The sequence below is a fragment of the Kogia breviceps genome, chromosome 6, assembly GCF_026419965.1.
Source record: "Kogia breviceps isolate mKogBre1 chromosome 6, mKogBre1 haplotype 1, whole genome shotgun sequence".
Taxonomy (NCBI): Eukaryota; Metazoa; Chordata; class Mammalia; order Artiodactyla; family Physeteridae; genus Kogia; species Kogia breviceps.
The window spans coordinates 118,021,740-118,044,683 of NC_081315.1; the positions used below are offsets into that span (position 1 = coordinate 118,021,740).

General features: G+C 40.6%; 1 protein-coding gene across 1 annotated transcript in view; it reads left to right on the plus strand.

Moving 5' to 3' along the window:
• The window catches only part of EGF (epidermal growth factor), a 92,373-nt gene that overhangs the window by 63,675 nt on the left and 5,754 nt on the right, over positions 1 to 22,944 (plus strand). The window contains exons 16-22 of the mRNA XM_059066164.2: positions 2,303 to 2,422; positions 6,586 to 6,702; positions 7,707 to 7,832; positions 11,347 to 11,469; positions 13,110 to 13,254; positions 18,890 to 19,057; positions 22,704 to 22,821. Of these exons, the coding sequence (XP_058922147.1) occupies positions 2,303 to 2,422; positions 6,586 to 6,702; positions 7,707 to 7,832; positions 11,347 to 11,469; positions 13,110 to 13,254; positions 18,890 to 19,057; positions 22,704 to 22,821 (917 nt within the window). The remainder of the gene's footprint in view (positions 1 to 2,302; positions 2,423 to 6,585; positions 6,703 to 7,706; positions 7,833 to 11,346; positions 11,470 to 13,109; positions 13,255 to 18,889; positions 19,058 to 22,703; positions 22,822 to 22,944) is intronic.

Consider the following 22,944-nt stretch of genomic DNA (forward strand, 5'->3'; position numbering starts at 1 on the left):
CAAACAGGTGTAGGGAATCCATCCCGACAAGGCTTGCAATCCACGTTTTTAAAAACTAAACGTGACTTTGAGGAAGAAGAGATCTAATATGACACGTAAACAGTAGTACTGATTTACTTCCCTTGAATGTGCATCCAAACAGGTAAGGTGTATTTGGATTCATCTCTTGATATCTTATACCAAAGAGAACTTAAATTTTATTTTAGATGTTTTTTAAAAAATTCATATTTATCCAATAGGCATGATATGTTAGGTGACATTGACAGCAAATAAATGGATTAATTTATCCATGGACCAGAAGTGGATATTTGGGATTTTTCTGAACTTTCTATCAGTCGTTGCCTTAGGATAACAGTTCTCAACCTTTTTGGTTTCGGAACCTTTTTACACTCTTAAAAATGATCGAAAGACTCGAGTCTTTGTGTGGGTTATATTTATCAAGATTTATGATATTAGAAATTAAGACTAAAAATTTTAACATCTCTCTTAAAGTTACAGTAGTAATATTCCATTATATGTGAACATGTTTTTATGAAAATAAATGAAATAACTCTATTTTTCAAAACAAAAATATTTAGTAAGAAGAATGGCATTGTTTTACATTTATATCTTTAATATCTGACTTAATAGAGGGCAGCCAGATTCTCCCATCGGCCCCTCTGTTAAAGCTGTTGCTGTGTTGTTTTGTTTGAAGCCTATAAATAAAATCAGACACACATGGAGCTGGAAAAGGGAAGATTGCTTAATAGCCTTTTCAGAGGATTTTTTTGTATATCTTCTTTTGATATTATATATATCAGAACTAGACAGGTGGTAGTTTCTTAGAGTTAGTTGCAATGTTGAATCTGAAGCCATATCAATGAACTTTTTGTCCTCTGCTATGTTAAAACCCAGTGTTCTGTTTTGCACTTTGAGTGGCTCTTTTGCCATGCATGATTTTGTTGCATCATGTTTTGGTCATTTAAAAATATTGATTGAGTTATGCTAGTCTGCCAAAGATCACATTAATATACCTACCATAACATTAACTAATTATTATTATCAAGCTCATCAGAAAAGTCTTTGAGTGTCTGGATTTTGTTAAAATTTTTTGGGGGAAAATTTTCCAGAATTCTGCTTTCCACTTGAAAGCTTAAATTTTATTACTGGCAACAAGCACTGTGAGCTAATTTTCCTTGAAGTGACAGCATCACTTCATTCATTTTTGAGAAAATATCAAATCCCCAACCGTTAATGACATAGTTTATCAAACATTCTTTCAGGTAAAAATCATGTTCAGTGAAAAAAAAAAAAGAGCCTAGTGTTAGCTCGTATCTCTGAGACTTCCCAGGTGCCTTTCCTCCAGACAGTCCTCATAACTTCAGTGTGTGCACAGTGTTTTATATGTTGCTTCCCATTTCATTACACAGAAGATTAAAGAGCCAGGTAGTCCATGGTCAAGATTTTTAAAAATTAGTAATTTTACTGCTCCATCATGGGCTTTTAAAGATGAAAATGGAGTGTGTGTGTGTGTGTGTGTGTGTGTGTGTGTGTGTATGTATGTGGCAGTGAAGAACATGACCACAGTAGAGTACATGCTACTAGTATCATGACTTGATTCACGCTAAAGCACCACACTTTCACCCATGTCTGCTTTTGCCCCATCAGTATCAATGTTGATAGTGAAAATAACAATACAGTTATTTGCCTTTTATGAGAATAGTTTTGACCTTCTAGATGCCATGCAGTGAGACCCCAGCGATCCATGGACCACACTTAGAGAGTACACAATGTTTTAGGGGATCCATTTCTTCCATGTTCTGGGGAGTTGCATAGGTCCCATGCCTATGTTAAATTATAGCTTGTTTATGCCCTTCCACATTTCTAAATACTGGCAAAATCAGGCTAAAATAAGTGTTATAAGCAGCCTAAAGGAGAAGGGGTATATATGAAAGGCAGGTTGGGGAGATCATCTCACTAATTTGTCCTCAGTAATGGCGAGCAGTGATTATGAACTGACTATGTTCATAAGGATTTTGGTATTCTACTTTTATTGTTTTTGCCAGTACCGAGAAGAGTCCTGTCTTTCTTCCCTACTGGCTCTCCCTACCCTCAACTATAAGTGCATGGAGTGAAGCTGAGAGGGTGTAGTGTAGCAGAGAAGGTTTTCTAAGCCACCAGGACCCTGGCAGTTTTTCTGAATCCTCCGACTGTAAGAAAGAGTCTGAACTCAACAACCAACAAACAGCCATAAATATAAATTAAGTCAAACATTTCTTGAATCACAAAAGGTAAATTAATTTTATCTGTTGGCCTTCAATAGGTAGTGAAGCAGATCTGAGTAATGGAGTAATACCGTTGGACATCTTACCCAGCAGTAGAGAGCTTGAAGATAATATTACAGAATCTCAACATATGCTAGTGGCTGAAATCATGGTGTCAGGTATGAATATTGAGTTCTCCAATACAGCTTTGGTTCCAACAATTTCCATCCTACTAATTAGAAATTCTGAATGAACTCTCTAACTTAATGTTAACTAAATCTACACAAAGCTAGTGAAGACAAACTTTGGACTTAAACTTTGGTCCTTCTCTTCTGAATGGTTTATCTGAGGAAGATGGCTCCATATTAGAATGGACATGAACTTTACTCATTGAGGGTGGTTGGACTGAATCTTTTTTGAAGAAATCTAACTTGGAAAAAAAGTGAAAAATAAGCCAGGACAGATTTGGGTGTATCCCCATCCATGCCTAGTATTTTTGGTGTTTGGCCCATTTGGCTTTACTTCTGTCAGTGTGAAAAGCAGATGGTAGTTGATAAGCAAATATAGGCTGGTTGCTTCAGCTGCTCCAGAAAGTCCACAAACAGCAAATGTTAGATATTTTTTCTTCTTCTATAATATATTGCCCATTTATCACCAAAATGCTAAATAATTTATTCAGTATGTAACGACTTTAGGGAACCTAATTCTTTTATACTCTGTGTTCACTCATGAAGCCAGTGGTTTTCAAACTGGGCTTAGCTCAGCCCTAAAGCTTCTGCAAACCCCACCTCTTCTTCATGCTAAGTCTCTGCCTTTCAATCAGTGCAGCTCTGCTTTGAAGCATTTTATTTATTTATATTTCTGAGTGAGACTTAATTTTAACACTGTATGTGGCTAAAAATAAATTTGAGACCTCCACATTAGGGCATTATATACACTTAACCACAACTTTTGTGGTCAGCAAACTACAATTTTCGAGGCCCTGGGACCTCTTACCCCTTCTTATAGGATTTTATCAGTGTGATTTTTGATAAAATACAAAGAGGTGACTATTTTTAGTAATAGTAATTTTTAAAGAGCTTTAGAGTTTACCAGGTCCTTTAAGTATATCCTCTAATTTGACCCTTATCACAATCTATCATTTTACAGATTTGAAAACTAAGATATATGAAGTTAGTGACTCGACCAAAGATTTTGAAAATTATGACCAAGTAATTAATTCATATCAAGAAAAGAATTACTGGAAACATTGTTATGTTAGGAATATTATTCATTTGGTGACTATTTGTTTGCCATACACCGTGCTAAATGCTGGTGATACCATACTTAGCTAAATATAGCCCCAGCCTCCAAGGTCATAGTCAGATGTGGAGACAATGTGGTAGAATAAAACAATATACATAATATATATTAGCAGTATAGAGAACCTTTTCAAAGTCACTAGGGATCCCTAGAGGTTCACAGAGGATATTTTGAAAGGCTAATGTTTGGGGGACTCAAAGACCAAGGTAAATGACAGACAGTAAATTAGGCCACGTGGGTGGCACGGGGTAGTGACAAAATGGCTAAAGATTTGGAATACATATATAACAGGCTGTGTTTGGCTTCATGCCTGGAGACTGTACTCTGCCTCGTGTGGAATAAATGAAATTGATTGTCTTGGTGAAGATTACCTCATCTTTCCCTCCCTGGACTGTGTTCTATTTTGTATTAGCCTGTAAAGTTTTAGTTCTACCTGTGTTAGGCTAAGGGTCTTATTTATATTTTGTCGTGAAATTTCATTTCAAACAAGTATCTACACTAAAAAAAAAAATGAAAACTTTATGTTAGATTTTAGGTCCATATCTTTTTATTCTCCAAGGACACAGAGTGATATGGAGCAAGCAGATCTGTGTACAACATGGCAGAGATTCAATCATAAAAAGTGTCATTGTCAAATTCACTAAAATCACGAATTCTTCTAAATTCATGAATAAATTGTAAAATTCTTAACGTAACCTGTTGAGCCCTGGAGAAACTAGCCTGTACCCACCCCACCAGCATCAATTTGTGCCCTTGTATCCCCAGCTTTCTATGGCCTGCTTCCATTACATGGGCCTTAACTATAACAGCAGGTGTTGTTTCCTCGGCCTGCAGTGCTCTTTCTAACCCCACCTCCGCAAGTCCTGTGTATCCTTCAGATCTCGGCTTAATATGCTCTTTCTCAGAAAGCCTTTCCTAGTCTCCTGACCAGGTGAGGCGAGAGCTGTTTCAGCTCTCTTGGAACCCAGTATTTTTTCTTGATTGTGCTTATTACACCTGTACTTCAATAAATAATCATGTAAGAAAACAGAGCCCTTGTCTATATTCTCCACCACCATATTTTTGGCCCTCATTAGGATCTGGCACATAGTAGGTACTTCAAAATGAATTAATTTTGTTAATTTTACAAACAGACCCCAGAGTCTTTTCTAGTGTGATAAGGCTAATTCTGATTCAGGCTGTCACAATACTCTTCTTCTTTATCATTCTTATCTAGATATGTAAATATAGTATTTTATAGTTCTCAAAAGATTCTTTTAAAAAAATCACTTTTTCTTCAAGTTCTTACAACAACCATGTGAAGCAGACTGGACAGAAACTGTCATCTGCATTTTAGAGAAGAGGCACGTGAAGCATAAGCATGCCTTCCTTGTGGAGCTAGTTTGTCACAGGAGGAGCTTTGGCTATGGCTCATCCCTCGTGCAACTGCACATCCACTGCTCTTCATTATGCAAAGCTGCCTTGGGGTTTGCAAGTTACCAAATAAATCCTGAATCATATGTTAACTTAAGATAATTCCGCACGTGATTTAAAATGTCTTGGGTAATTTGATACTGTCCACCATACACTCTGAACAGCCTTGTGATTTGGGAGCTAGTCTTCCAAATAAATGCTGAATCCAATGGATAATCGATTTAGTCTGAACTTATCCATCTCGAAGGGTCATGGGTGACAGGAGGTGACCAAGCAAGCATGAAAGGCCCGTGTTCCCACAAGAAAAATCTTCTCACTCAAATAGCTAAGCAAATCAAATGCAGTTAACCAATGTCTGCATTCATATGGCACCTGATTCCTATTTAGATCATTTAACTTTCTTTAATTTATGGTCAACTTTGGAGGGTTTCTTGACCTCTTCGATACTCAGATGAGCAAAGTTACCAGTGAAAAGACAGAAGATAGTTTATATCCTACTGTAGTATGTCAGGTACCCCCGACTCCAACAGAGATGAGGCATTTGGAGAATGATTATATACATAAATAGCTAAAGGAAAAAAAAAACTTGCTCATGTTTATGGCTCAAAAAGCAACTCTGTCTTCTGGGGCATTTGCATTTCATTGGAGTATGAAATGAAATAATCCATTTACAGCATTTAGTTTGTATGGTTCATGACTCTGTAAAAGTGCCTTGAGGTGGGGATTCCCTGGTGGTGCAGTGGTTAAGAATCCGCCTGCCAATGCAGGGGACACGGGTTCGAGCCCTGGTCCGGGAAGATCCCACATGCCGCAGAGCAGCTAAGCCTGTGTGCCACAACTTCTGAGCCTGTGCTCTAGAGGCCAGGAGCCACAACTAATGAAGCCCACGCACCTAGAGCCCATGCTCCACAACAAGAGAAGCCACCACAATGAAAAGCCTGCGCACTGCAACGAAGAGTAGCCCCCGCTCGCCGCAACTAGAGAAAGCCCGTGCACAGTAACAAAGACCCAACACAGCAAAAAATAATAATTTGAAAAAGAAAAAAGTGCCTTGAGGTTTGCAAGTCACGGCATAAATCTTGATAATAAACATACATTTTGACGTACATATTCTAGTATATATATCAAACATAATTTTAGTAAATTGACAATAAATCTTTTTATGATTAAATCTCTTTGTCATGTTGGTACACAGATCTACTTGCTACATATTAGTTGCATATCTTTGAGAGATAAGAATATATTGACCCCTTTTGTATGTCACAGCGGTTGGGAATTCTCAAATAAAGCAATACAATTTTTGAAGTTTGAGTCCATTTAGTCCTAGAAATTGTATAGTTCAAATTTGCAAATGCTTTAAAAAATTATAAATAAGTTCACACGGGGGTCTTTGAACACCACATAGTTCTTTAAGACTAAAGATTTGTTGTAAACAGAAACATATGGTTTGTGGATCCTTTAATACAGGTATAGCTTACAGATCAGCACAGTGTTTCTATTTGGAGGTTAACCTGCCCCAGAACTTGAGAAAAGAAGTACTGGAATTTTCGGTAGAATGCAAAACACTGAAGTCCATTTTCTTCTCTGAGGTCTGGAAATAATCCTGTGGGGTTCTCGCTGTTTGCAGATGACGCCGACTGTAGTGCCTTGGGATGCAGTACACAGGCTTGGTGTGTTTCAGAGGGAGAGAGTGTCACGTGTCGGTGTTTGAAAGGATTTGCCGGAGATGGAAAACTGTGTTCTGGTAAGAGCCAAATCCAAATACACATAATATCTGGAAAATAGTGAATCAGAAACATTCTCTCAGATCACACTGATTCACAATCTCCAGAAGGATTTACGTTACCTTCAGGATTGAATACATTATTTGATATTAGCTAAAAAGATAATGGGTGTATGAATAGAAAATAAGAAACATATAACATATTGTTCTATTACATTGAGTTATATTAAAATTCCATAATATAGACAACATTAAGGGGAAGAATTTTTTAATATAATTGATTTTTTAAAAAAATTTATTTCATTTATTTTGGGCTGTGTTGGGTCTTCATTGCTGCACGCAGGCTTTCTCTAGTCTTTGCGAGTGGGGGCTACTCTTCATTGCAGTGCACGGGCTTCTCATCACGGTGGCTTCTCTTGTTGTGGAGCGCAGGCTCTAGGCACGTGGGCTTCAGTAGTTGTGGCACGTGGGCCCAGTAGGAGCACAGGCTCAGTAGTTGTGGCGCACGGGCTTAGTTGCTCCGCGGCATGTGGGATCTTCCCGGATCAGGGCTCAAACCTGTGTCCCCTGCATTGGCAGGCGGATTCTAAACCACTGCGCCACCAGGGAAGCCCCAAGGAGAAGAATTTATAATTAGCTTTAAAAGCATGAATTTGAGTTCAAGTCAAACTTATAAACTCCCCAATTCCAATAAAAACACAGCTTTCCCCCCCAGAGGCTTAGGTCATAAGTTTTAGTTTATTAAATAGGTTTTGGTGGCGGCAAATAGCCATTATTGTAAATGTTCTTATGGTCTGAAACTCTGGCACAAAGTGATTTACTTACACTAATGAAACACTGAGAAATCTGTAAAAATTGATTCGGAAGTGAACTTTAAGTCCAAGATGGAGGGTTTGCATCCCATTTGCAAGCAGGACCTGTAAATGGCTGGACGATTGTATGTAAGATTATACTATCCTTTCCTACTCTTTTCCTTTATACCAGGATTGCCTATGTATTTCACTAGCTCATCATTTTGCCCACAGATATAGATGAATGTCAGATGGGCATCTCAGTTTGCCCTCCCACCTCCTCCAAGTGCGTCAATACTGAAGGTGGCCATGTCTGCCGGTGCTCAGAAGGCTACCAGGGAGATGGGATCCACTGCCTCGGTAAGAGAGCTGTGTGCAGAGGGCCAAGGGTGAAGGCAGGCCTTGGAGAATCACCAAACACTGGGTGTGGCGGGCCGAGAAAAGACAGGAGAGAATTGCGGTGACACACATGTTAAGACTAAAAGAGGAGTCGTGTGATCTGTTCAAACTGACATATTTCAGTTTTTGGTAAATAGTCAATTTCGTGCCCTTTGGCCTTGACCGCACTAGTCAGCTTCTACACTCTGCAGAGGCTGTTTTCCCCTCTGCCTCTCTAATTCTTTCTCCGGGGGTGGAGTGACATCAGTGCCTCATTGATAACTCCACACCTCGAGCCATCATGGGGGGAACTGGACAGCATTTTCTTTGTCACTGAATTTGGCAATTGAACCGTGGTGAACTGCAGAGCTGATGTGGGTTTGTTGGAGGTCACGGCTGTGTGTAAAGGGAAGGAGGCGTGGTTCTGTGAAAGGGCTTACAGCTGGCTCTTTATAAGTTCAAGCTGTTGACATTTAGAATCAAGCAAGGAATGATTAAGACCTCTTTCATAATCACCATCCTCTGCCAAGGTCTGGGTGTGGCTTGCTGGGTTGGGAGTTCGCTTAGTGGATGTCATGTACCATTCCAGGTGTAACACAACGTCACCGTACAAGTGAAGACCTGCCTGAAGCCATCTTGGCCCAGTAAAATAGTTATCTCAAGTTTTATGGGGCTTTAACATGTCTCTTTCAGTATTTTCCTTTCCTTCTGAAAACATAAAAATCTTTTCACTGTGAGGGGCAGATGCCTTGATAACAAATTAAATGGCATTACTTCCTCCCACATGTTGAGGTTAAAGATGAAATATCAGTCATAACTACCAATTTTCTGGATCTGGTTGGTTTAAATCTGATGTTTATCAGATTAGTTTTGTGGAGTCCACAGACATTTGTAAAGGCTCTTTTAAGCACATATTTGGCTGTCAATTGGGAAAATGTCACTGCTCTAATTAAGCAGGCTCATAGATAATTTAGACAAACAGGCTTTATATTTTTAATTTACTTTGAAGAAAAAGGAAGGTATACTTTCTTGGATGTTTAAACTCATTATACTCTGGATTCTCACTCTGTTACTCACCCATCTCCTTCCATGGAGCACAGTGTCATGGCCCAGGCTGCCTGGTTGGCATGGCATCTCAGGCCACATGGAAGGACTGAGCTTGTTCTTGTGCTCCGCACTTCCCCCTGGCCCCATGTATATATATTAGATATAGAGATGTAGTAGATATAGTGCTTTGAACCATGCCTGGCACACAATAAGTGCTATATAAAACTGTTGTTGTTATTCTTAAGAGTAGCTGTGTTTCTTGGCCAACAGTACACCATTGTTTTTGCTTCTCTCTCATTCTCAAGGTGATAGTTCATAGAGATTGCAGTAGGATGTCAGTTTAAAAAAAAAAAAGACTCCCTTTGGGCTATTCAGGTTAGTGATTCAATGTGGCAAATATTTAATTGACCCCTATTAGTGCAAAGACACAGTGTTAGGATCTGTGAGGAATACCAAGATGAGGAAGGCAGCCCTTGCTTACATGGAGAATATGATCTAAAAGAAATGCAGCTGTGATAAGTGGTGAAGAAAGGTATGCATCACAAGAGAAGTAAAAACTGTAAGTGGAAGTTCAGAACTGGTAAACATATCTGTTTGAGGTATTGGGAAAGACTTCATGGAGGAAGTATCATTTTAGATGGAACTGGGGGCATAAGTACATTTTTATTATGCAGAAATGTGAAGGAGTGGGGAGCATCCCAGGCATGAACATATCACAGGTCTTCTTTGGGGGAGGGGGGGTAGAGAAAAGCCTAGAGCCATAAGTATAGACTGTGTGTCCATACTGTGTGAAGGAGAACAGAAACTGAATCTGGCAAGGTGGTGTCTCTATCTTCTCTGGCTACCATAAAAAGTACTGTGTAGACGGGGTGGCCTAAACAACAGACATTTATTTTCTTAGAGTTCTGGAGGCCAGAAGTCCCAGATTAAGGTGCTGGCAGATTTGGTTCCTGGTGAGGACTCTTCCTGGCTTGCAGACGGCCCCCTTCTTGCTCCACACTTACATGCCTTTTCCTCTGTGGCTTGTGGAGAGTGTGAGAGAGGGAGAGAGAGATACCTCTGGTATCTCTTCCTCTTCTTAGAAGGACATCAATCCTGTTGGATTAGGGCCTCACTCTTATGACTTCATATGAGCTTGACTGCTTCCTCATAGGTCCTGTCTCCAAATATAGTCACTCTGGGGGTTAGGGCTTCAACATATGAATTTTGGGGAGATGCAATTCAGTCCATAACAGGTAAGTTGAGTTATATTTGTGGAAAACTAGAATCTGAAAGTCAGGCATTGGGGTTTTACTTCTCTAGACCAGCACCATCCAGTAGAAATATAATGTCAGTCACATACGTAATTTTAAATGTTTTGTAGCTACATTACAAAAAGCAAAAAGAAACAGGTGAAATTAATTTTAATAATATTTTATTTTATTCAATATATATCCCAAATATTAACAGTTTAATGTATAATCAATATAAAAATTATTAGTATCATCATTATTTTTTAATTGGAGCATAGTTGCTTTACAGTGTTGTGTTAGTTTCTGCTGAACAGCGAAGTGAATCAGCTCTACGTATACATATATCCCCTCTTTTTTGGATTTCCTTCCCATTTAGGTCACCACAGAGCACTGAGTAGAGTTCCCTGTGCTGTACAGTTGGTTCTCATTAGTTATCTATCATATAAAAATTATTGATATATTCTATGTTCTTTCATAGTTGGTACTACGTCCACAAAGTCTGGCGTGTGTTTTACACTTACAGTACATTTCAGCGTGGACTAGCTGCAGCTTAGGTGCTCAATACCCACGTTTGGCGATGGCTACCATATCAGGCAGCACAGCTCTAGGAAACAGACAATACTGGCAGCATCTGAGTCGAGTGGTGCAGTGATGGGAGATGTGGTTCGGAAGATTAATGTGGCACTGGTGTTTAGGAGAGATGGGATGCAGGGAACGTTGTAAGGCTGCTCCTCTTACAGCAATGGAAAATTGAAGAAGGACCTAAAGGTTAGGGTGGTGGTAACTGAGAAAAGAAAAGATGGGTAGTTGGGAAAAAAGTGATGACTTTGTTCATATTTATGTATAAAAGGCAAAAATGTTGAATTTGATATGATCTGAACTACTAAATGTTTACCTAGAGATAGTTTACCATCTCCAACTTTCCCACTGAGCTACATGTGCTGGGAAATTTCCTTTCCTTCCAAGCAGTAGGAAAACTTCCAGCCTCATGTCAGGAGTTAACCTGCATGGGCATGCAGCCAAGGGGCCCAGTCCATCTCTCTCTCCAACATTTATAATAGAATTTTTGAGTCTAAAAATGTATAGAGCTCTGAGAACATGTGGCATGACAGAAGTTGAAGATGCTCCCTTTCCAGAATATTGGGTTTTCCAATTATACCACCCTCTGTTCTTCTCTGCACCCTACTTTTCTCTTTCCTACTCCCTTTTCCTGACAGATATTGATGAGTGTGAACTGGGCGTGCACACCTGTGGGGAAAATGCCGCCTGTACAAATACGGAGGGAAACTACACCTGCACGTGTGCTGACAACTTGTCTGAACCTGGTCGGACTTGCCCTGGTAGGTTGGTAGGTGGTCCAGATCCAAGGGGAGGGGCTTGATTCTGAAAAAATCAGTACCCAAGTGTATTTCCATTAGAGCTTCTAGAAATCATTCAGGTCAATCAGGCTGGTGAGTTTACTTTCCTGATTAGATTGATGCTGTGGTTGAGAATGTGAAATGGCCCAAGTTTTCTTAATTTAATAGCATCTGGAGTAAATCCTTTTTTATTATTCACAATTCAATAAAGGTGGGAACACAGGTGGTTCTCTTTAACTATGCAGCTAATGTCCTGATTTGTAGTGTTGATTTTGGGGGCTGCTGGAAAAGCTCTGCAGGGCTAGACAGGTTGAGGAGGATGTCCGGACTCTTAGCATTTTGAATCACTTTCAAGGATTTTAAAATAAGCTTTTTCTGAACTTAAATTTTTTAATCTAAAGATAGAATCCCATTTTTAATGAACTTAAAGAAATAGCAAAATCACTACTTTTTTTTTTTTCCATTCCTTTAGGAAATAGCTGTTGCCAAGGTGAAGAGGTAGATACTATTTCGTCTTGTAATATAAGGGGGAGTATGGTTTGCAGAGGAATTGCTTTTTAAAATAAAGTTGGAGTTTCAAGGGATATCAGTGTTCATCTATGCCATCTCTCCAGTTTCAAAATGGTTCTATTCCATTCTAGAAATTTGACATATGTAATTTGAAATTCTTAATAAAATTGCATTTAATTTTATTTTAAAAAGTCAGTATTTCTTGATCTGAATTAGAACTTTAAAAAATGTTAATAATTGTCGCTTCCTGAACCCCCTCCCCCATAACAGCAGCATCTTCTCACCATCAGCACCCAGAAGGGGAGCTGGCTTCATAGACAGCCAGCTAGAAGCCAGGGTCAGCTAAGTCATTGCCAGCTATTTACCTGTCGCAGCTCTGCAAGCAGAAAACATCCTGAGAAAGGAAGGTTCTGCACTTGCTCGGGTCTCTGTTTTTTTAGCATATTATTTTCTCAAATAATTTGCTCTTCTTAAAGGTACTGAAAGACTCCTAGTATTTATATAGTCAGCTACACACCCTAATGTTTTCCTTTTGAAGAGCAGCAAACCATTCAATAAAACGGACTTCCCCACTTTGGCGCCCCTCTGTTATGGTAACATTTCCTTTCTGTCAAAGTTGCTAGTCTTGTCTTTGAGGGCTCCCCTGCAACTTAAAGTTTTTAGAAGAAAGTCTCATGTGGGAGAAATTTTTGAGACTCCCAGGAAACTAGGGGTGGTGGACTGTGTAGTGGGAGGTGGTTTATAAGCCATAAAGAGATACTGTTGTTCAGTGAGATGCTCTTAAGCTAACTGCTGTTTCACACAGTGTGTGTTTTTGGATGATGGATGTGCTTTTATAATGAGATCTGCACTCGGAATTCATATGGTCTTGGGATTGACCATTCTCTTACAGCTTCCAACATGCTTTATGTCAAATAATGCTGAACCTGAGGAAAGAATGGCTGGCTCCATGTTGAAGGACATGAGGTCCGGTTAAGAAAGTAGAACTGTTGTTCTATATCACAACTATTGTTCTATCTCACAAATTGTTCACAGAAACTACTTCCTGATATTGATATCTGAAAGACCCCAGTCACTTCAGAAAGTAAAAGAAATGCCTTTGCTTCTTCTAGACTCGACTCCACCCTCTCATCCCAGGGAGGATGGCCGCTCTCCTATGAGAAATATTTACCCTGAATGTCCCTCGTCCCATGATGGGTACTGCCTCCATGGCGGTGTGTGTATGTATGTTGAAGCAGTCGACAGCTATGCCTGCAAGTAAGTCAAGCTATTTTTCTGATGGCACGGAGATATGATATTGCAGCCCATAACTTTTAGCAGATTCAGAAAACTTATATTGAGATTTTTCTATAATTAGGCTTTTCCATAGGGAAAATATATAATTTATATATGTAACCCTATATTTACATATATAAATTGTGTGTGTGTATTACACCTTTCCTGCATATTTCACCTCCCCCTGCCCCTAACCCGGTGCTAGTGGTAAATATTAAATGTAAGGAACTGTTTATTTTCCCTCTTACTTAAATGACTTGATGTTACTACTGGTATAGGCTGAGGATTAAACTGAGAGAATTTCTTAAAACTTTGATTTATTTTCTGCCAAATAGATGAAGCGCATCAATGCTATGTTTCTGAATCTTATGAAGTGCTATATACGTTCACACTGGACTTCCTGCCTTCAATGCTCAAAACGAACATATTTTTTCCCTCTTTACTTCCTAATAGTTGGCATGTACATTTTTGTTGTTTGGTAACAGCTGCTGGATGCAGCCGTGGCTGCCTTTGCTCTGCTTTTGTCCCGGTGATGGTTTCGGTGGGCTAAGTGTCAACCTGAAGAGAGGGTTCAAGGAAGCCCTGGAAGTATAAGGTGTTCCCATCGCACTCACTCAGAAACCATGCCCCTCAGTTTTTAGTAAAAACCACGCCCAGGGGGCTTCCCTGGTGGTGCAGTGGTTGAGAGCCCACCTGCGGATGCGGGGGACGCGGGTTCGTGTCCCGGTCCGGGAGGATCCCACATGCCGCGGAGCGGCTGGGCCCGTGAGCCATGGCCGCTGAGCCTGCGCGTCCGGAGCCTGTGCTCCGCAATGGGAGAGGCCACAACAGTGAGAGGCCCGCGTACCGCAGAAAAAAAAAAAACCGAACAAACAAACAAAAAACCACACCCAGAAGATCTAGTTTTGTATCAAATCTTACTTTTAATTACTTTTATAATGTGAAGGCAATCTGAGGGAATTGATAGATACTGAAAAATGAATAGGTCTCCTATGGCTGGACTCCTGACTCATTGATAATTTTCTCTGTGCCTAGTGAAGGAATGATGAAATACTTCGATGCTATAAGCTTAGAGGCTTTGATTATTTTATCACTAATAATCAGCAGAAACATAGTCTAAATTATGAGAAGAATAAGTTATATTCTGTAACAAAGTATATGGCCTTGCATTATAAATCACATCAGCCTGACACAGTGAAAAATGCTCATGAATATTAGCAAAAATGACTCAGTTCTAATAGAAATCTGCTTTCATATTCATATTTCATGCTGTGATTTTCTAACCTAAGATAAATTTAGTACTTAATTATGATCATCCTTGATTTTGATAATAAGAATCAAATTGTTTTTACCTGTTCATGGTTTCTTGTTGTTACAGATAATGAAATTATGAAAACAAGTGTCCTAGCAATGGTTTGTGTTTCTCTCTGATACTTTAACTTTGGGTTATTAAAGACATTATAGACCTAGAGTCTGTCATGCAAAGTGAAGTAAGTCAGAAAGAGAAAAACAAATACCATACCATATACTAACACATATATATATGGAATCTATAAAAAAAATGGTTCTGATGAACTTGGGGCAGGACAGGAATAAAGATTCAGATGTAGAGAATGGACTTGAGGACACAGGGAGGGGGAAGTGAGCTGGGACGAAGTGAGAGAGTGGCAGGGACATATATACACTACCAAATGTAAAATAATTAGCTAGTGGGAAGCAGCCGCATAGCACAGGGAGATCAGCTCGGTGCTTTGTGACCACCTAGAGGGGTGGGATAGGGAGGGTGGGAGGCAGATGCAAGAGGGAGGAGATATGGGGACATATGTATATGTATAACTGATTCACTTTGTTATACAGCAGTTTGTTATACTAACACACCATTGTAAAGCAATTATATGCCAATAAAGATGTTAAAAAAAAAGGACATTATAATAAGAAGGGTACTGCAGGGTTGCCTATTGCAGTCAGCACGTTAATTTCATTTGGACCTGATAGCAGCAATTCATTAAATGATTTGTGAACTCTTTAGCACACTGCTTTCCTTTCTGTCATTAAATCCTGATGAAAATATCATACTCCCCTAATAATGTTTCAAACACGAGTTGCTACAAAATGACAATTAAGCGGGATCTAACACTTAAATTTAAGGACTTTTAATCAAAGGCAACATTTAAAATATCACCAGAGTTCCCATTAATCTGGATCATAACTTTGTTTTTGAATTCTATATTTAATAAAAGTGTGGTTTAATCAGATGTCCAACCCTTCCCTCCTTTCCCGCCCCAATGACCTCACCTTGTAGTTTTTTTTTTTTTTTTATTTTGTGGTACACGGGCCTCTCACTGTCGTGGCCTCTCCCGTTGCGGAGCACAGGCTCCGGACGCGCAGGCTCAGCGGCCATGGCTCACGGGCCCAGCAGCTCCGCGGCACGTGGGATCTTCCCGGACCGGGGCACGAACCCGTGTCCCCTGCATCGGCAGGTGGACTCACAACCACCGCGCCACCAGGGAAGCCCACACCTTGTAGTTTTTTAATTCCATAATAACACATCTCTAAGGAGTGCTTCCCAGTCCAGCTTTTATTAGAAACACTTCACAGGCATCCTTCCACACAGAGTTTTCTTAACATTGTGAGCACATTAATAAAGGAATGTGCTTCCTTCCTTGTTTGGAGGCAACAAAAGCTCCCCTCAGATGCAGGACCCCCTGGCTGCTCCGGGGATGCAGAGGACGTGAGAACTGGAAGTCTCCACACCCCAGATCCTCCTCACAGATTCCCCGCTCTGGGGATTCTCAGAGGACCCCAAACCTCCTGAGCACAAAGAGGTCCTCATTCATTCTGGTTTGGCTTTGAACCAACCCACACCCTATGGGGCAGGTCTTCTTCAGCCCAAGTTCTCCCAGCAACGGTGCTGTGAAATGTTTCATGAAAAAAAGGGTTGTGAATGGGCAGAAAACCTAAACAGACATTTCTCCAAAGAAGATATACGGATGGCCAACAAACACATGAAAGAATGTTCAGCATCACTAATCACTAGAGAAATGCAAATCAAAACTACAATGAGGTATCACCTCACACGAATCAGAATGGCCATCATCAAAAAATCTACAAACAATAAATGCTGAAGAGGATGTGGAAAAAAGGGAACCCTCTGGCACTGTTGGTGGGAATGTAAATTGATACAGCCACTATGGAGAACAGTATGGAGGTTCCTTAAAAAACGAAAAGTAGAAGTACCATACAATCCAGCAATCCCACTACTGGGCATATACCCTGAGAAAACCATAATTCAAAAGAGTCATGTACCACAATGTTCATTGCAGCTCTATTTACAATAGCCAGGACATGGAAGCAACCTAAGTGTCCATCGACAGATGAATGGATAAAGAAGATGTGGCACATATATACAATGGAATATTAGGCATAAAAAGAAACGAAATTGAGTTATTTGTAGTGAAGTGGATGGACCTCAAGTCTGTCATAACAGAGTGAAGTAAGTAAGTCAGAAAGAAAAAAATACCGTATGCTAACGTACATATGTGGAATCTAAAAAAAAAAAAAGGTTCTGAAGAACCTAGGGTCAGGACAGGAATAAAGATGCAGACGTAGAGAATGGACTTGAGGACACGGGGAGCGGGAAGGGTAAGCTGGGACGAAGTGAGAGAGTGGCATGGACATATATACACTACCAAACGTAAAATAGATAGCTGGTGGGAAGCAGCCGCATAGCACAGGGAGATCAGCTCGGTGGTTTGTGACCACCTAGCGGAGTGGGATAGGGAGGGTGGGAGGGAGGGAGACGCAAGAGGGAAGAGATATGGGAACATATGTATATGTATAGCTGATTCCCTTTGTTATAAAGCAGAAACTAACACACCATTGTAAAGCAATTAATTATATGCCAATAAAGATGTTAAAAAAAAAAAACTAAAGAACTAGTGGAGCGTGGCCTGCCCTTGTGAAATGCTGGCTGATTGCTCTGGGCCTTATATGGCTGAGAGGCTTTGATATCGCAGCCTCCTTGGCTCCCAGTTCCCTTGTCACGTGCTTGGCATATTCCTTGAGACCCTAAGATCTATGAGAGAATTGGAGGTGTGGCCTATTTATCCAACAGTTTAAAAGTGGTTGCTAGGCATTGATAGTAATCGTCTATAACCAAGGACAGCTAGAATTAAAACAGCACACAGGAAAGCCGGGAATAACCTGATGGTCCTTTATGCTTCTTGCACTCAGATCCTGCATTCTCTGGTAGGATCACTTCTAGAAGAACAGTTTTTCAGAGGTGCATGGAACTTAAAACGCTTTTTGGAAGTGACCCAATGTAGTAGAAAGAACACAGACTTTGAAATCAGAACCATTTGAATCAAACCTGCCATTCACTAGCTGTGTGAAAAATTACTTAACTCCTTTGAGTCTCACTTTCCTCATCTATAAAATGGGAATATGCCATCAAAAGTAAAATGAATAAAAGTACCTAGTACAATATCAGAAACATAAGGTGCATAACAAACACTAGTTACTTTCCCTCCTGTCTTTGAAAGTGACTCACCAAAGCTCCTATAACCAACTCAGGTAGAGCTAGGACTAGACTTGAGACCTTCTGGGCCTTCATCCATGACTTCATCCATGATGCATGCTTCATCTAATGCTTTTCCCTTGCTGCCTCTTCCCCCCATGGGGACTGGTATCAGTCCTCTGTATATTCATTCCTTTACCTCCTTTTGGAACAAAGTGGGAACATGGATATACAGAGAGTGGATCCAGGGCCAAGGTGAAGAAATTCCTAACAAGTGAGCGACACAAAATTTCTAATAGAATATTTTTTAAGTTTATGCTCTTGCAAAGAATAATAGAATATAGTTCTACCCAAGATGCTGAGAGTTTCTGGAAGCATGCATTCCCAGTAGATGGCAGCATTGTTTCATTTACTTTCATCTAAAAGTTCGCAGCCTGTGTTGCCCACGGGTAATTCCAGTAACAATTTCACTAATGAAACAGCAGGATGTTGGTGAATGCCTCTTGTCCCCCACTTAGTTTTTCTCCCTTGAAGAAGTAGGCAAATGCTTGTGTGTCACCACCGAGTCCTTTTGAGTCTGTGATTTTAAAAAAGAAGGAAAAATGGTTTCCTCTGCAGACTAGTCTATGCTTGCAGTTCAGAGACTACTCAACATTCTTTTACAACCTGGTCTCAAGTGAAAGACTCTGCTTTGAATTCTTCCTTCCTTCGACCTATATACTCATTGCAGTCTGGCTGAACATTTGTTCGAAAACTCCCTTGGCTCTTAGGGCAGGGTTGCTTTATGTTGGTCTTAGAGGAAGCTTCACAGGATTTTAGCCTAACAGAAATTGATCTTTAATCAATGTTCTGCAGTGCCTTATAGAGGCGGTATGCAAATAATCCCCCTTTAATCCCAGGGCCAACAGACCAATGGGGGAAGTCTGTGTTGCATTAACTTGTAAATTAGAGTGCTTTCAACTGACCCCTGATGGATTTTCCATATGTCCAAAGAGCTGAAGCTGAAATGCAGAGGTTGAGGGACGGCTGGATATTGAGTGCAAAACTATAAGCGTTTTCGGCCTTGGCTCGCTGCTGACCTCTGTTTGTATGTTGCCACAGCTGTGTCGTTGGCTACGTCGGGGAGCGATGTCAGCACCGAGACCTGAAGTGGTGGGACCTGCGCCACGCGGGCCCCGGGCGGCAGCGGAGCATCTCCGCGGTGGTGGCCTGCGTGGTGGTGCTGATCCTGCTACTGTGCCTGGGGCTGTGCGGGGCCCAGAAATACAGGTGACTTTGCTTCCACTGGCACTTTCAACCTCCTTCTAGCTCCTCCCAGGGGCTTCTTGACATGAGTGCTTCTACACACTTATTTTATGTAAAAACTGGAATAACAGTAAAAGAAAACAAAAAATGGTCCAGGATGTCATTACTCTAAAACATCAGTGGATTTATTGTTCCATTCCAGTCTTTGTCCATAAACCTATGTCGTTTACTGGGCTGTTATTTAACCTCACACGTTTTTATATCGCACTTTTTTTCTTTTAGCATCATGTGCTTCCTCTCACGCTATCCCCAGCCAGTATAACTATAATTTTTCATGGGTGCCATCCATTGAGTTGATTTCCCACAAAGTATTAACTTCTGTTCAAGAAACTCAGTTATCTTCCTTAACTTGGAAGGAAGTTTCCGGTCCTTGGAGTTTATGTTTTTAATCATTTCAAGTTAAAAGTTTAGAACTGTGGAACGATAATATTTACACATTTATTTATTTGTTTATTTTTAACATCTTTATTGGAGTATAATTGCTTTACAATGGTGTGTTAATTTCTGCTTTATAACAAAGTGAATCAGTTATACATATACATATATCCCCATATCTCTTCCCTCTTGCATCTCCCTGCCACCCTCCCTATCCCACCCCTCTAGGTGGTCACAAAGCACCGAGCTGATCTCCCTGTGCTATGCGGCTGCTTCCCACTAGCTATCTATTTTACGTTTGGTAGTGTATATATGTCCATGCCACTCTCTCACTTCGTCACAGCTTACCCTTCCCCCTCCCCATATCCTCAAGTCCATTCTCTAGTAGGTCTGTGTCTTTATTCTCATCTTACCCCTAGGTTCTTCATGACATTTTTTTTTCTTGGATTCCATATATATACACATTTATTAAAAAAAAAAAAAAAAACCACTACATTAGGGTGAAGAAATGGGCATCACATTGTTTGCTCATTTTCCATTTTCTTAAAAAGTAAGACAGCATCTTCCACTATCCTCAATACAGAAAGCATTTTATGCACTGTTGTAGTTTGTCTGGCATATATGACTTAATAAATGCTTTTTGTAATTGTTATGATTTTCCATGAACTGTAATCTTCCCCAAGGAGTCACACATTCCAAATCCTTTTCTATCTTGAGAAACAGGATTCTAGACAAAAACTTGAAATTTTAATTTAGTGGTTCATCAGTAACCATTGTACTTTTTAGCCTGGTGTTCAATCAATATCTTGGATATTTGTAGGAAGAATATTGAATAATCAGCGTTTCATCCCATTGGACAGGATGCCAAAAGGAAAGTAGATGATTGGCAAATAATGTAGAAAAGAATGGAAAGAAGAAACAAGCCCAAGTGTACTGTAGTTATTAGGTATTTTTTCTTATTCTATGGACTATGACATAGTAAGTAATATGCTGCTAAATTCAAATTAAAACTGCCAGTTTAAATATTGCCACGTCACTAACGTACACCAATAAATACAGATCTAGCATTGGGTTTGTCAGTTAGGTGTGTTTTGCAATTTTCTTTAAAGAGTTAAAATCAGTTATTCCTCCCTTTGTGTCAGTCTGACCTGTTTTGTCTAGATTGACTGTCTGACACTCTGTCTTGTGTATCTCTGAAAAGATTGTGGAACTAAATAATTTTAAAAGTATTGTAATATTATTACTTCATAAAACTTGTTGGGGACTTCTCTGGCCGTGCAGTGGTTAAGACTCCCTTCCAATGCAGGGGATGCGGGTTCGATCCCTGGTCAGGGAGCTAAGATCCCACATGCCTTCATAAAACAGAAGCAATATAGTAACAAATTCAATAAAAAAGACTTTAAAAAATAAAAGTAAAACGATTTCTTGGAAGGACCGTTTTGTAAAACACTCAACAGGAAGTATTATGTCACAAACTATAACTTGCAACTTTGGAACTATTTATATTAACCACTTCAATTTTTTTCCTTGATGCTTTTGATTAAAAATAATAATCCAGGGGCTTCCCTGGTTGCGCAGTGGTTGGGAGTCCTCCTGCCGATGCAGGGGACGCGAGTTCGTGCCCCGGTCCGGGAAGATCCCACATGCCGCGGAGCGGCTGGGCCCGTGAGCCATGGCCGCTGAGCCTGCGCGTCCGGAGCCTGTGCTCCGCAATGGGAGAGGCCACAACGGTGAGAGGCCCGCATACGACAAAAAAAAAAAAAAAAAAAAGTAATAATAATAATCCACACCATTTCTTGATGGGGTTCCATCTGTCTCATGGAATTCGCAGCTCCTGGGATGGGGCTTCCACAGCAGCCCCTACCTTCCTTATTGCCCTTCCTCCGATGGTCAGACAGGCCTGTTTGACTGAGGGTTACACTCCTAGAGGGAATTAAGATGTCATCTGCCCCGAGATAGCAGCACTATTTTGGAGTCTTGAGGCTGGCTGGTGGTCTTCTCCACCACTTTTCCTTCATTGGTTTCCCTGAAATGGCTGCTCAGTATGTGATGTACCTGTCTCTCTCCCTCTCAAGGCTATGCTTTGAGGACAGGGATCCCACTTTCATTTTCGACGCCCCTCCCCTTCACCCCCTCCCCCAGGGCATGACACCGTGCCTTGCATAGACCTGGAAGGAGCCTAGGCTTTGCATCCGTCGACTGAAAAAATAAAAGCACAACGTGAGAGTTATGAGTTAAGTTTTATTTGGGGCAAAATGAGGACTATAGCCCAGAAGACAGCATTTCAGATGGCTCTGAGAAACTGCTCCAAAGAGGTAGGGGGCCGTGTATATGTGACTTTGGTGAAGGAGGAGTACAGACAATCAAGCACATATTTTTTGCAGAAGGTTGCTGCTAGTCTCGTGAAGGTCACTGCTACTCATGAGGAGGAGACGTCACCATGAAGGATTTTAGTGCTTTGCTAGATACAAGGAGATGTGAGAATTGGACTCATAAAATCTTTTCCTGAGAATATCTAATTATCTAAAGTCCTGTTTTGCCAGGTTTCCGTAGAGCACAGAGTGCCTCATTCCTGATCTCTGCACTGAACTCCTTTCAGTGGGTGTTGAAGGTCAGCAGCTGCTACAGCTCATGATAGAATCCTTGTAGAGGTAGATGGCAGCTGCCAATATGTAGCTGGCACAGCATTGTGACCCAGGTCCTGGGCTGCCCTTGGTAGCTGTGTGCCTTGGGTTCATCACTACTATATTCCAGTCCCCACTGGCTTCACTTGTAAAATGAAGCTAATATAGTGTGTGTCACACAATTACTGTGGTACTCTTTCCATGGGCACCCCCTCCCCACAAATTCTAAGTCCATTTAGGTAGAGATTTTGCTGTGTTGTTTTTCCATTGCTATGTCTCCAGTACTAGGACAGGGCCTAGGATATAGTTAGTACTCAATTGATATGTCCATGAATAAATGAATGAATAAATGCATGGCTTCCCGCCCACCCCATGCCCTCCTACCCCTTGTCACAGTACCTTGGAAAGAGTGAAGCATCATCTGGAAAGTAATGCAGGTAAGGATGCCTTAAAACCCAAAGTTAGGCTCCTAGTTTCCTTAATACTTCTTCTCTCCCGTGCATTTTAAGTACCTAAATTTCAGTAGCAAAAGTAGTTGTCCTTGACCATCACTGAGTAGGCTACTGTTTTATTTTGTTTTGAGATTGTCTGATATTTTGGCTCTATGGCAGGACTCAGAAGCTGCTATCGAAAAATCCAAAGAATCCTTATGAAGATTCAAGCAGAGATGTGAGCAGTATCAGGCCTGCAGATGACGAGGTTGGGTTGTCCTCTTGCCGCCAACCTTGGGTAATGTGACCACAGTACACGAAGCAAGAAATTAAATACGTGAAGCAAGAAATGTAAAGCAATAAGGCTTTACGTTAATCCCAGTTCATTTTTTTTCCTCATTCTTCACTGAGTTCAGAGAGA